Here is a 15,200-nt window from a genome sequence, read left to right as displayed (position 1 = left end):
TTTTTTTGACATATTTCGTGGCGAGCGTAGAACCCGGAAGTAGCACGGCGCCGTGAAACTACAAAAGTACAGATTTTTTTTTTCTTATAGATCCTCAACAAACCGTTTCATGTTATGTAACTATTTTCACTTAAGAGATACTGTTGCTAGGTTGACGACTATGGTTGACATGGAAGTTCAACCGTCAAAAGATGGCCGAGATTTTTCACTTTATTTTTTGTGTATTTTTTTTTACCGCCTCAAAACAGGCGGTATTTCATACTTTGCCATCTGCTAGTGCATAGATGGAGAATATAGTAGTGTGCCGAGCTGAGTTGGGCACCGTACCCAAAGCATGGCAGGTGGCAGTACACGGATACGGTTTCTATGTCGACTTACGTTAACATTCGGGACAAAAAAAGCTTGAAAAACTCATGTCAACCTTTTGACTGTTGATCTAACGTTCTAAAGTATGTCGACCTATGACCCATACCCCACCGAAAAAGCCTGAATGTCTCTGACACTTTCTTGCTTGGAAGAAAAGTACTCTTTTGTTTGGGGGCTTTTCTTAAATGTCAAAAAGGTTTTTAATAAAATGTAACTTTGAATGGTTCCATTAAATATGTTTTTGGACATACAGACAGACAACATCAAACATTAAGTATGAACAGTTGAATGGTATTATTTATTATGGAATAAATTTGTATTACACTGTTAATATAAACCACAGAAGTAGTCTGTCTGATCATTATTGTTTCCTATCAGAGTACTTCTGTGGTTTATATTAACAGTTGAATACAAATTTATTCCATAATATTTAATACCATTCAACTGTTCATGCTTAATGTTTGATGTCTGTCTGTATGTCCAAAAACATTTTTAACGGAACCATTAAAAGTTAAATTTTATTAAAAACCTTTTTGACATTTAAGGAGTGCCCCCAAACAAGAGTGCTTTTCTTCTTCACTTTCGATACATTACCCTTACTTTCCGGGGAACACCGCCACGTCACTATCTACCAATTATTTGGCTAATTGATGTAAAGTCACTGTGGTAACTTATTTCAGAACAAGACCCAACGATACTACCAATACAACTCAGTGTTACTTGTGCTCAGGTCCATCCCCTCCCAGATCCCCTTTTCCCACCCCCTCTCCCATTTATACACTTTCTGGCTTGGATTATACCACTGATGGTCACATAATTTGAAAGACATTATGTTTTTTTTTTTTTTATGTTGACTTCTTCTTGTGGCTTCTGTAATATATATTTTAAGTTCTTTCTGGCCTCCCCATGATATCACATGTCTTACCACTAGCCTCAGCCCCCCAGATGACCTAACATGATTGAGACTGGCAGGGCTATGCGGGGAAGAGATGAAGGTATCATGGGGATGTGAAAGCATTTTGATGTACAGCCCTCCAGTCTGCTTAGTTTCAAAGAGTGTGGTTAAGTGGAAATCCTAAAATAGAAATATATTTAGAAAAGTTCAACACATGGAAAGTATGTTCAGAGTGCTCTAAACATGTGATCACTAACTATGGAAACCGAAAATCTGTCTTCCTTTGCTAATAGCAGTATAGTACATTGCCTTGGCTGAAATTATGCTTTCTTTATAATGCAGCGCACTTCGGAAACGGGACCGAGATTTTAGAAAAGCCAACACTGCACATAAAGTACAACAGATGAAGCAAAAGATGAATGAAGTGGAACGGAAAAGAAAAAGGTGGTTATACTGGGAACCTTATCTCATTCCAGTTGGGTTGGCTTCAGTCCTAATAGCGGGAGTTTATGTCTGTTGGAAATTCTATTCCCACTGACTTTCCAGATATTATGGTGCTTGTGTGGGGGCTGTCTACAAACACCCTAAAATATATATATAAATATACCCTGGGTGCTGTGACTGGTGCAGACCTAATCCTGAGGTATGGTGTGTGCTTTCTAATGGATACAATCTGTGTCTGATGTCGTAAGCCATCTCAGGAACATTGTGGTCGGTTATTCCTGACTGAAGCTGCTACCATTTTTTTGTATTGATGAAAACTGGTACGTCTTATGTATATCTGTCTTTGTCTTGTTTTACTTCATTTTATCAAATGCTGTAAAAATATTTGATTGTTTTAAATGTTAAATTGTAAGGGTTGGTAAACTGTGACACCCCTGCGGACTACTCATGGGATCATGTCTGTAGATCTGTCCTCTAATAAGGTAGTATGTTTGTGTCCTGTTTAGCATATGTAAGGAGCACTGACATTTGCTAAGGAGTCTCAGTTTGGTATTTGTAGTAAATATGTATACTTTGATTTTAATTGACTATTTACTATTTTGTTACTTAAAAAAAATGACACACAACTATCTTGCTAAAGGTGCCCCTACACGAACTTTTTTAGTTCAAAACGCATCGCATGCAGTTCTGATCGCACCGTGTTTATGTTGTGCCTGCGATGCACGTCCCCGCGGTACTTTTTGTCCTAGATCGCATCACTTTTATAGTGCATTCCAATGCGATACCATTGTAAAGTACAAAACGCATAACACACTCCTATCGTAACGTCTATGGGCACCTTTAGTGCAGACCAGCCCTGCTCTAACCAGCTTCTTATGCCAATCAAGGATGAGGCCTAATTGCAGGAACTTTCTGTTCTAGTTGTAATACGGTAAAGTGCATGGGTAGAAGATCGTATTGTGTTTCTTCTTGTGATCCCTATTGTTGTTTGGCAATACATCTCATATTTTTAGAATGCAGTTTTTGTGAACACTAGACTGGAAGGGAAACTCATTTTTGTTAAAATGCTATTTCAAAAATGTACAGAAACCATTTACATTGTTACATTTGAAACACACTTCCAGTTTTTTTTTATAATATGTTTTTTGCTGTTTTTGAAGACACTTTCATTCATTAAAAGTAATCGGCCAAAAATAGGAACAAGTAATATCCACTCGCTCACACACTTTTTAAGATTGTCGTATACTTTGTATGTTCTGAATGGGTGTTTTACACCTAAAACAATCTGGTGAAACTGTGGTACATGGTAAAATAAAACCTTGCGCATTTACGTACAGCATACATAAATGCATGTAGAATGCGTTGGTTGCAGAAGAACGCTCCCCCCCCACCCCTCAATTTGTTTTCTGCAATCCTTTTTATACTTATAGGGGGGTATTGAATCCCAGGTCACGGCTGTTGGGATGTCATAAAAGTCGTGACCCTGGCCCGTTCTTGGCCTGTTATTCGGCAGGCAGGATTCAATTTCCGTCTGCCGAATGACTATAAAAAAGGGCGTGTCCATGAAAACGGCCATGAATCATCGAGATGCGCCCGTGATTTCGAAATTCCACCGTTTTCGGCAAAGCTGGCCCGACTGCTTTTAAAGTCAGGTCCGTTCTGCCAAGATGTCTCTTCAATGCTGTCGGGAAAGACAGCATTGAATAGGCGCCAGCCACTATTTCCCCTCTGAAATATTGGCGGGGGGGAATAGAATACCCCCTAAGATTTAAGTGAATGTTTATAAAGGAGGGAGGGAAATAGACATTGGATTGTATGGCTTGTAAAGTAGCGATAAAGATAGAGATATTGATTATATAATATCATTTTTGTACATGTATGCCTAATGAAAGAAGGGTGTGTGAAAAATCCTCAGCATGAGTGGTCCCTGATGTGATTAGGATTAGTCACATCAATTTTAATATTTGATGGCATGGAGTCCCATAGAAGTATACAGTGCGTGGAATGCAATTGTCGGTACTTGTGTACTTTTACGGCGCGGTGCGTCGGTGTCCCCTTGCGGGGCTCGCTGCCCACGCTACGGGCTCGGTGGCTCGCTAAGCATGCCATGCTATCTAAAATCAACTCCATGCCAACGTGGATAGTGGGGGTACGAACTATCCACGTTGGCACGGAGTTTACAGCCCTGCAGCTGGGCACAGACGCATGGAGCCATGAAACCACCACAAGTACCCAATTTTCTTATGTGCTGATGCTTGATATCCTATACACTCCACTCCTTCTAGAGGTTTGTTGAAAGCTCTGTTCTCCTAGTGTCTCTACAGTGAGTGGATATTGATGGTTTTTGTGATACACGAGTTTAATGGCCTTGGTGAGGTACGATTTCTAACCCATGACTACTTTTCTATCCAGTCCATGTGTAGAATACCCAAAGATTACTTTTTGGTGCCATTACTCAATCATTGCATTTTTATTTCTTTATCATCTTTTCAGTTTCTAGAGGAAATGGATGATTTGTTCACATTTTTGTATAAAACTATTTTGAAATTCTTCAGAAGCGTAACACTTACTATATTTTGTAATTTTTTTTTTTTGTGTTTAATTATGTTGCCTAAATAAAAGCCTAAGTAGCCTGTACTGCATCTTGATGTGTAGCTTTGCAACATTTTTGAAAATGCTCTAGAATTCATTATATAACCCCTTGTTCTGTTGTACATACTGTATTCGCACTAAGGATCCCGCAATGACCCATAAACCATTGGCTTAATCTCTTGTGGCATGTACTAGGGTGGTGCGACGGGTGACACACGGAGCTGCAGGGTAGAGGGTGTCATCGGGTGGCACTTGTCACATCTACTGACCACCGGTGTTTGCTTTCCCCACTATATTCGCTAATACCTTTTTAAAACATTCATGAACTTAACTTGGGAGCTCTTTGTTATTCAGTCACACTGTCCTTTCCTTTGTTAAGTTTCAAAATACTGAGATTGAAACCCACAGTCAGACACTCTATTCATTTGGCTATGTGACTCTGCACGGAATGCTGGAAAATTGTATTGCCGATGAGCATGATTTATGTAGTGCGTGTGGCTGTATTTGTACCGACAGGCAGTATTTCATGCCCTACCATCCACTAGGGCAGTAGTGTCAAACTCATGGCCCTGCAGCTGTTGTGGGACTACAAGTCCTAGCATGCCCGGCCACAGTTTTAGCAATCCATTATATAAAATCTGTGGCAGGGCATGCTGGGACGTGTAGTTCCACAGCAGCTGGAGGGCCATGAGTTTGACACCACTGCACTAGGGTGTGGAGGGAGAATTAGACTAGTGTGCCAAGCGTAGTGAGCGCACGTGGTGTACAGATACGGTGTCCATGTCGACTGTGTCGACCAGGTCAAAAACTGTGAAAAACCCAGGTCAACACTTTTGACAGTCTACTTAAAGAATATGTCAACCTTTTGTCTGTGTCTAAGGCCTGTCTATCTTCCGTGGTAGACCCAGTCGACCTAGTGACCCATTCCCCTGCACACTACATAAATCTACTCAATTTCAATTTATTTAAAAAAAAAAAAAGTAAAATTATAGGTGTGTCCTGCTACAACCTTGCTGTGAATAGTAGTGATTGCTAGTGTCACTTTGATGTGTACTTGCCACAATGTGCCATTTGCAGTCACCAGCTCCCCAATACAAGGAATTGATAGCAGGATTGTGCATATATCTGCTACCTGATATCCTGTGATTCATATGCCCTGTTGGTACACATCGCGTGTGTGTGTGTGTGGTAAATTATATGATATGTAGGATATTATGGTACCATGCTAATTGTATATCCTAATGTTGTACCTCATTGCATTGTAAGCACATTACAATGAAATTATGCAAAACTAGGATATACAGATTTTGTGTGTGGAGACAAAGGGCGGGATGTATTAATATAAATCGCCGCCCCCGATGCCAGCGCATATGTACTAACAACATATGCGGCTGACATCGTGATGCAGTGATTTGAGGCCCCCCGCGATACCTGTAACGTGGTCTGGGGGGGCCGCCTCCTGCTCCCCTCACGCCGGGGACAGCTAAGCAGGCTGTCCCCGGTGCCGCCTCCTCCCCCCTGCAGATGGAAGGCCTTGCAAGGGGGAGGAGGTGTTTACCTTCCAGGTCCAGGAGGACCTGCAGCAAGGTAAACCAGGGGAGAGGGGGGTCGGCAGATGCGGCGGGTTTGCCTTCATAGGCTTCTATAGGTGGCAATGCCATACTATGTGGAAACGTGGTGACTGGGTGTTAGTACATATGAAAATGCGGTAAACAGGGGTTTTTATCATATTTTCTGTTTAGTACATCCCGCTCCAAGAATGCTTTAAGAGCATTTATCACGTTGGAGACAGCAACATTGTAAGACTGGGTAGGGCTTATGTTTAGCTCTGAGAGAGAAAATTGTGAGCCGTACTAGCGAAGAAGCTTGTACCATACATTTTTATGGTCTGATTGGTTGATCCAAATGGTTGGTACCTCCCTTACAAATTTTCTCGATCTCCAAGTTTTTAAAAATACCCCCCCCCCCCCCCCCTGCACCCTCAATATCCTATGCCTTACGTTCATTCATCCCACAATACGGCATCCTCTGGTGTTCACTTTAAGCCATATTGTACCGGTGGATGAACGGTTAACTCATTGGTTTGTTTGTAACATGCAGTAATACAGAGGCAGGGGATCTTCATTTTATAGTATTTTTAAAACAGGATTACAGGTATTAGAAGCAATGCCTTTTGGACCAAAGTCTATATGCTGTGTTTATAGTTGCATTTTAATATTAAAAGATCTAGTGCAGCTAATAGCGTTGAGCTTAATTTGCCCTTTTTATATTATTCGGAAGTCTTTATTGGCATAACTGATAAGCACTTCCCAGCACAGCATCCTAAATGATCAACATATACGGAATAATATAAATTGTATAAACCTTTTCTTAATTTGATTGTAAATACAATAATGTCATTGCTTGGCAGTACTGTTAGTTATTTGGTACAGTATTACTGCACTGTACAGCATATTTAGGACACTGTGTAGCTATAAATACTGTATTTCTTTTCAATCATGAGTCACTGGAAATTTTCTCAGTTTGTCAATGTAAATGCATTGGTGGCAGCAGAACCTACAAATGTACTGCTGGTTGTGTGACCAGTTTCAAGAATAGGGTTGGATAAGGAACAGACACTTCCTTTCTTTTTTTTTTTTGACTCTGAGAGTGTTGGCACCTTTTGCAAAAGGGCATCTGACATTACTATATTACCTGGCATTACACCTGAATGTCTTCCTTTTTTGTTAGATATGGATCATAAGTTCATGTTCTACTCTTTCACTTTATTTTGTATTCACAAAATAATAAATTGCTTACAAGTATGTCATCTGTCTGTGTCTTTTTGTTCTTGGCAAGAGTGGTACAATTTAGGCAATCAAGACATATATTAAAATTCTATAATATAGTGTACAGTAAGAGAAAGATCACTACATAAACCACTGAACTCCAGTCATGCACATAGAAAAAGGCCTTTACTACCTGATGTCAGTCTAGTGACTCACCTCCTGGAAACTTAACACGAGGACACCTGGATGGTTTTCTTAGTACTCACTATTGCTTTACTCTACAATTGTTTATTTATATGGCACCACAATGGTTCGGGCGCTTAACAATACATAGGTGAGCGAAAAACAAGAAAATAACAAATTGGAGTACAATGCAGGGCATAAAGTGGTCATGCAGAGGTGGGGTAACTCGTTTCTCTATGCCATCTAATTATCACCCCTCCCTACCCCCATTAGGCAGAGACAAGGTCAGTGGTAGGGTTTTTGGCATCCCCCTGTAATCTAGAATGATTTTCTGTGAGAATTACTGTGCAGGGCCAATGTGGAGGTAAAAATGTTCCACCTCACCATTAGAGGTGGTGGAACTCCGTTCCACCTCGTTCCCCCTCACTTTAACCCCTGGTACAATGTAATAGTAGGAGAGGGTGCTGAGGGGTAATTAAAAGTAGGCTACCAAGAGCAAGAGTCTTTCAGGATTACACTGGTTTAAAGTAAAAATATGTAAGTATTTTAAAGTGTCATTATTTAAACCATGGTTTTAAAATGATGTTTACAACCATTTTCATGGACCGACATGTGCTTTTTGGCATGTTAATTGTAAAGCAGGGCTTTTAAAGGTTGGAAATAATGTGGGGTATATTCACCAGAGCATACCTCCCAAGTCCCGATTACCGCGGGAACGTCCTAGTTTGGGAGGTAGGCCAGAGTTGCAAACTATTCAAGACAAAATGTTTACTTAATTTAGCAAATTATTCACCAGTGTTATTTGTCCTTAGATGTTTCTAGTCTTACCCAGACCACACAGCACAGAAGAATGATTTCAGACAGTTCCTATACCCATTCATTGTGCAAATTGGCGTGGAATGCCAAATCTAAAGTTGAACCTGAGGATTGTATCGTTGGAACCTTGCAACCCTGTAAAAGGCCTGTATGTTGCAAAAACTTGCTTCACATGCAATTTAGACACATTATAATTAATCTCTACTCCATATATAGTAATTTGTGTAATAAGGACTGTTTGATCACACAAAATGAAATATTGTGATTTAAGGTTGTAGAAGTAGAAACCGATGTATTGCCTGCTTTATTGATGGGTTTCTGTGCTTTGGTTATGGGTGTTAAAACACTCTTTTGGTGGTTAAATGGATATGGCTTTGAATTGATGCAAAATGGAATTATAGCTGTGGAATAGTGCAATATGGAGACTACAGGTGTGATTGTGAGATGCCTCTGCGTCAAGATGGTGTCTGTACCAGGTGATAAACTTGAACAATGCCTAAATTATGTTTTATTAAGGCTGTCAATTGGGTGCAACAGAGCATAGTCATTTAGTTAACTGAGACAGTGACCGAATATAGTATAGTTAATGTTGTGCTGTGATCTTGTTAGACCATCTTGTTCCAACCATGCTATTCTCAATAAAAAGTCTGAGGCTCACATGCAACTCTCATTCCTCTACCTTGTTGAGGCACTAGGACAGCCATACCCAGACAGTATGCATAAGTGGTGTACATGCTTCCATGCCAATCAATCAAATAGGCAGTTCAGGGAATAAAGCACTGACATGCTGGTTACACACATCTGAAAATTTAGGCTGAGACCAGTGTTCCCTCTAAGCTGAGCGCGCACACAACTTGACGAGTGTGCGCACAGACATTACAACAGAGTGCACAAAGCAGCAGTGGTCCGTTTTTGCAGTTGTGGACTCAATTAATGTGTGTTTCACCCATAAACTACATTGTGTGCTGTGTTTTGAATGTTCAAATGTTTAATATCATTTTGAAGTAAAGTTAACACAAATGCTGAACGTCATTTTCCAGTTATATATGTGACGCACAAAAATGTAACTTTCCTTCCAAAGTTGCACAGCCAAAATCTTTTGCCGCACACAGCCTTCGTAAAATTAGAGGGAACATTGACTGAGACCCTTTAATGCAGTGGTTCTCAACCTCGGTCCTCAGGACCCCCAACAGTGCACATTTTCCAGGTTTCCTCAAAGGTAATTGGCTCCTGTGATCTTTTAAAATGTGACAGTGAATGAGTTCACCTGCCAGGTGTCCTGGAAAACGTGCACTGTTGGTGGTCCTGAGGACCGAGGTTGATTATTATGCTTTCAAGATCAGACAATGTTGGGCATAACCATTGTGGTTGTATGGTGCATTCTGGAGTAATCATAAAGGATGATCGGAATTGGCATTATACAGTAAGTAATATACAGATGGAGCCGCTCTCATCTGAGCGGCTCCCGGTGCGCTGATCTCCATCCTCCGCCAGCGAATGGGGCGCATGTTGGAGACGCTCACGCGCTTCATTCTCGGCAATGGACGAGCGAGCGGAAACAATAAGAATGGCCCCGTCTGTATAAAGTAGTGGAAGTTTTATCAAATAAAAAAAAGAAGCAATTTCATTAATTTCGTTAAACCGGTTGAGTTGCAGTGTCTTCAGTTCCTATATCCAATACGTTTGTTTCCTGGAGGGTAGATTGGAATGATCTACTCTACGTTCCCCCAGGCTCACCAGTTCGATTACTTTAAAGAACATTTCCTTTGGATTTGAGATACGGTGGAGTAGGAGGTGCTTAGGCACTACAGGAGTCTGTTTTGTTGCAGATATTGCAGAAATGTTCTTATTCCGGCAAATCGGAATGTTTTCATTCTCTGCGGTGAATGTTTTCACTGAAAATCTGATTCACCCTGTTCAATGTTCACTGTTTGCTGAAAGCGAACAGTGAATGCCGGCCAGTTCTCAGTTTCATGATCTCTGCAATTCGCTGGTGTATTTCAATGGGGTTTTCACTGGGATTCGCCGAAAGTGTATTCAATGCTAGGATGGAGAACTGCTTTAACCATGATTTTCACCGTGATTCACCGTTTTGCATTCACTATCTTTTTAAGGTGAACTGGAATGTTTTCTTTTTAAAATAAAGGTTTTTGGTTTGTGAAGGGGCTTGCTATTTGGATTCATGTGCTTGTTTTTTTTTTTAACAGATGATGTCAGAGGCGAGGGAGTCGCTTATTAGATATTCACTGCAATGGGTCCCGCTCATTGCATATACACGAGCGGGATCAGATTCCTGTAGCTCCCCGCCTGCCCAGTCTCCCAGGGCGGCAGCTTCTGCTGCCTGTGTCCCCGCCAGCCCTCCTTCTCCCCCACTCCGCGTCCGGTGCAGGCAGGGAGGCTTCCATCTCCCTGTCTGATGCTGGCTCCCAGCGACATTACCTGGGGGGGGGGGGGGGGTGTTATAATTTGCTGCAGATAGTGAACCTTTTCATTGAATACTGGCCTTAGTTTTCAAGGTCTCTTTGTTTTACCCACATAATTTAGTTTATAGGGACATTCGATGTGATAACTGATGGTGTGATACAATTAATGAATTGCTTCATCCTGAATTCTTTGGTTTAGTGCTATAGAGGGTTTTCCTGGCAGGGCATAGAACTTGCAGACATTACATCGCCCGCATTTGTAGCATCCAGTGCATCTTGGTAGGGAAGCGGATTGTTCTGGGACGGTCCTTTAACATGATGGAGGCTAGAAGGTCTTTTAATGCTTGTAGACACTTTTAAATACTATTTGTGGTTGTTTTGGGAGATTTTCTTTCAACACAGGGTCCATTTTTAATAGGATGTCCCATTGATCCTGAAGGGACTTTCTAAAGATGTGGTCATGTCTGCTGTAAGTAGCGATGAATTTCATTTGTTCTTCATTATTTTTAGTTTTCTCCCTCTATTCCATCCAGTTGCCTGGTTTTTGTTAAGGGCTTCATTCAAAATTTTGAGGTAGCCTTTTTCTTTAAATCTCTGTGTACACCTGCAGTTGTTGACCAGTCTTCTGGATCCCTGATGTTCCTCTAGATTTGGTGGGATTGTGAATACAGCGTGTTTTTTCATTTGTTTTAGATGATTACTTTTGTACTACATGTAGCTATTCTTATCCTTTTTTATTTATTTTTATTATATATTATAAATGTTTTTATGGATATTTACCATGTTAAGGTTACGTAGTAACTTATGTTAATCTAAATAGGTGTTAAATATTTCATTACAAGTATTTAATAATATTGCCATCATGTCTCCTGGGTATTTAGAGCTTGAAAATAATTGTATTTATTGGTTATACTAGGCGACTAGTTGTGTTTGTATGTGCTGTTTTATTTTTTTTTAAGTGGATTTTATTGCAGAGCTTCATGACACGTGATAAAGTGCATAGTAGGCAACTAGTTTTTAATGGTGTGAATTAAATGGTTATTAAACTGTCGGGGTACAATCGTATTGTCGACACCACTTAGGTCGACAGGTGTCAATGTTGACACGGGTTAGGTCAACACAGGTCATGTCGACAGGTCTGAATGTCGACATGTTTTTTTTTCTGTTTTTGAGTCAACATGTGCCGACAGGCAGTATTTTATGCCCTACCATCCACTAGGGCAGGGCTGGGCAACACCGGCCTTCCAGATGTTAATGAACTACACATCCCAGGATGCCTTGCATCAGTTTCAGCATGGCCACATAGCAAAACTAATGCAAAGCATCCTGGGATGTGTAGTTCATTAACATCTGGAGGGCCGGTGTTGCCCAGCCCTGCACTAGGGCGTGGTGGAAGAATAAATTAGTGTACCGAGCGCAGCGAGGCACCATGCCCGAAGCATAGCGAGCGTAGCGTGCGATGCGCGAGGGGTTGTGGTTGACTTCCAACTGTGTTCATGTCGACATTCAGGGCAAAAAAAATATTTAAAAAACCATGTCGACCTAAGTGGTGTCGACAATACGATCCACACCCAAATGGTCATTGGTATACTTGTTACAGTATCAGTACCAAATCTGAGAGCACTAACAGAACCTCTAAAATACACACACACAAAAAGATAACACAATACAACAATAAGTGTACATTCTAGAAGCCGGGACCTAATCGTTGAGAGCATATTTAATTTTTTTAAGGGCAAAATTTTATAAATAAGGTATCACTACAGTAGCTTATAGTGACAATATTACATCTAAAATGTTGCCCTTTAAAATATGTTCTCAATGATTAGGTGCGGGGTACTACAGTGAACACAAATTAAGGATTGAGGAGAAGTTTTATTATGTGAAATTGGTTATGTTAATGTGTCCATATATTTACAAAGGGGGATTTTTTTTAATTAAAGCTTTTTTTTTCATATATGTTACTGAATTAGTCATTTTTGTTTTGCATTGTCATAGGCCAAGGCTCCTCGACACCTAAACCTCCACGGCTTCTGACAATTCTACAGCAATTATACTACGAAACCATTGACATGCAAAGCAAGACATGAAACCCTCATCAGGAGCAAATGTGAGGTTTATTAATGAGATGACCTCATTGTGTTATCTGTTTACCACGTAAACTGCTCAGTCCAGGGGGTGAAGAACATCACCAGCATGAATCTTTGCAGAACAAGTTCACGTCATGTTTTGTCGAGTGTTTTCTAATGCATGTTCTTTAGAAATATATGTAAGATACATTAGAGAAGTACTTTGTATCATTCTGCCATTCACATTGTATTTTTATACTTTTTTTGGCAGCATTAAATATTTTTTTTTTTTTTAAGATGTCATTGTGTGTTTTTATTGTGGGATTCTAGCTTATGGATAAGGCCAAGTAATGAGCCATTCAGTATCTCTGGTATACTCCGTGCTTCACATTTCCCATCAACATGTATACAGGTAAAGGAGTGCGTTCAGTCACTGGTGTAGAGCTTCACATTAATTTAAATTTGATTTGAAGCTTTGTACACACAGAGCAATTTTAAGAACATATCACTGGCAATATGGTCGACCATATTTCAAGGGGTTTTTTTTTTCATGTTCTGTGGGAGATAAATTGCTGGGAGCATGCTCCCGTGGCCAGGCCCTTAATAGTCACTGGTCGCAGGAGCATGCTCCTCTGATTATGGCTAAAAATTGCTGGTCGCTGGTGCACAATGCACTGCACACCAGCGATTTCTAGTCAAAATGAGGTAGAGACAGAATAGTTTGCAATTTTCAGCCAAAATAGCTGGTCACTGATGAAAACGGTACAGCGAGCAATATATTGCTGAGAGATATTGCCAGTACACTGAGCAATATATTGCTGAGAGATATTGCCAGTACACTGAGCAATATGTTGCTGAGAGATATTGCCAGTACACTGAGCAATATGTTGCTGAGAGATATATTGCCAGTACACTGAGCAATATATTAAACGATTTTAAGCCAAAATCACTCAGCGACCAAATTGCACAGTGTGTACACAGCTTTACACCATCTCTTAATGAAATTGTAAATCCATTGCATTTCCTTAACATGTAATGATATAGTATTTTCAGAATTATTTTTTTTATCTTGAATACAACAAATATTTGCTGTGCTAAGCTCTTTGCAATGGATACAGTTCTGTCCAGGAAAACTAAAATAAACAGTCTATGCATGGGTTAAAGTGAGAGGGAACTGTAGGTGGAACTAGTTCAACCACAGCCTTGCAAAGTAGTTCCAACAGAAAAGTGACACATTTGTGGGCATCATGTGTAGAGTGCACTACTATTGTAGGCATTTTGCCCATTATAGTGCTCCTTACGCATTGTGTAGAAGTGGCACTATGTAGCATAACCTGAATATGGGGTCCTACTAGAGGTACATTGAGACCTCATACTAGTTTAGAGGCCCTCTTTTAAACCAGCCATAGGGCTATATTTTTTCCTGCTAATTGCAGGTTGTGTTGATAGAGAACCTTGGCACATGCAGTCTACCGATAAATGCTCAGCTGCATGAAAATTGGTATAGCGTACAAATCTGAATAAGGCGCTAGGGGCCTTATTCTAGTTCACTCTTTCTGACAAAATCCTTCTTAGATGGACAAAACCATGTGCACTGCAGGTGGGGCAGATGTTACTTGTGCAGAGAGAATTAGATTTGGGTGGGGTTTTACTTCAAAGTGAGATCTATATTGCAGTGTAAAAATAAAGCAGTCAGTATTTACCCTGCACAGAAACAAAATAACTCACCCAAATCATCTGCCCCCCTGCACTGCACATGGTTTTGTCCATCTAAGAAGGATTTTGTCAGAGTGAACTAGAATAAGGCCCTAGGTCAATGTGATGTCATGACATCATGAAGTAGTAGCTGAAAGCTTCTCTGGTAACGTTTTGGACAGTGAAGGAATCTTTATGGGGCCCCTTGGGATCTGCTGGGCCCTAGACAGGTGCCTCGGTTGCCTTGTGAAAAATCTGCCTCTGGGCACTACTGAGTGACTTATGTGAATATAGGGCACTACTGTGTCTGGTAGCATAAATAATAGGCACTACTACGAGGGTGTACTATGAATCAAGGGTGCTACAAGAGGTAACATGACTAAAATTCTAGCAATTGCCCTGGCTCTGCCTAATGCAGGTGTGTGTGTGTATGGTGATGAGAGTTTTACTGCCTCTCAAGGACCACTTTGAGCCCTGCATCCATGGATGCAAACTTATGGCTACACATCGCAGAATTAATAAAAGGTGCAAGAAAGCATATACATAGCAATATTTAATCTGGAAGAACTTTGCCTTTTTTTTAAATGTATTTCATAATTGAATGTTTGCACATAAGATGAGGTTTCCTTAAGGTGCCCACACACGCACCGATCCCGGCGGTGCGATGCTATACGATGGGGTGCGTGCTCCCGCGGCACCTCATTGCACAGTACAAAAAGTATGTGCTGCACATACTTTTTGTACTAGCTTTTTCTAGCATAGCATCGCATCGCATGCACATCGTATGCACAAGGCATACGATGCGATGCTGTGTGTGCTAGTTAAGCCCACAATGCACGCCGGGATCGGTGCGTGTGTGGGCACCTTTAGACATCTTGATCTAAAACATTTGATTTTGCTTTCATTGGGGTAAATTCTATTAGGGGAAGTGGGGCAGTTAGTTTTGCAA

The 15,200-nt window shown here is 40.7% G+C and overlaps 1 protein-coding gene across 4 annotated transcripts in view; it reads left to right on the top strand.

Annotated features, from left to right (window-relative positions):
* Nucleotides 1-12,848, top strand: part of PTPN2 (protein tyrosine phosphatase non-receptor type 2) — a 60,694-nt gene extending 47,846 nt beyond the window's left edge. Inside the window, exons 9-11 of one of the 4 annotated variants that reach the window (XR_014474872.1) lie at nucleotides 1,604-1,705; nucleotides 8,061-8,212; nucleotides 12,486-12,848. Coding sequence is in view for 3 of the 4 variants with exons in the window: in XM_083187685.1 (XP_083043811.1) it covers nucleotides 1,604-1,799 (196 nt within the window). In the remaining variant the exon portion in view is untranslated. Of the gene's footprint in view, nucleotides 1-1,603; nucleotides 8,041-8,060; nucleotides 8,213-12,485 lie in introns of those variants that run through there. The other 3 variants (XM_083187687.1, XM_083187685.1, XM_083187686.1) reach the window with 3 other exon arrangements.
* Nucleotides 12,849-15,200: the final 2,352 nt, after the last annotated feature.

This window comes from Crinia signifera, chromosome 5, assembly GCF_055691185.1.
Source record: "Crinia signifera chromosome 5, ASM5569118v1, whole genome shotgun sequence".
In the NCBI taxonomy this organism is placed as follows: domain Eukaryota; kingdom Metazoa; phylum Chordata; class Amphibia; order Anura; family Myobatrachidae; genus Crinia; species Crinia signifera.
Note: the sequence above shows the minus strand (reverse complement) of the source record. Positions and strands in the feature narration are given on the sequence as shown.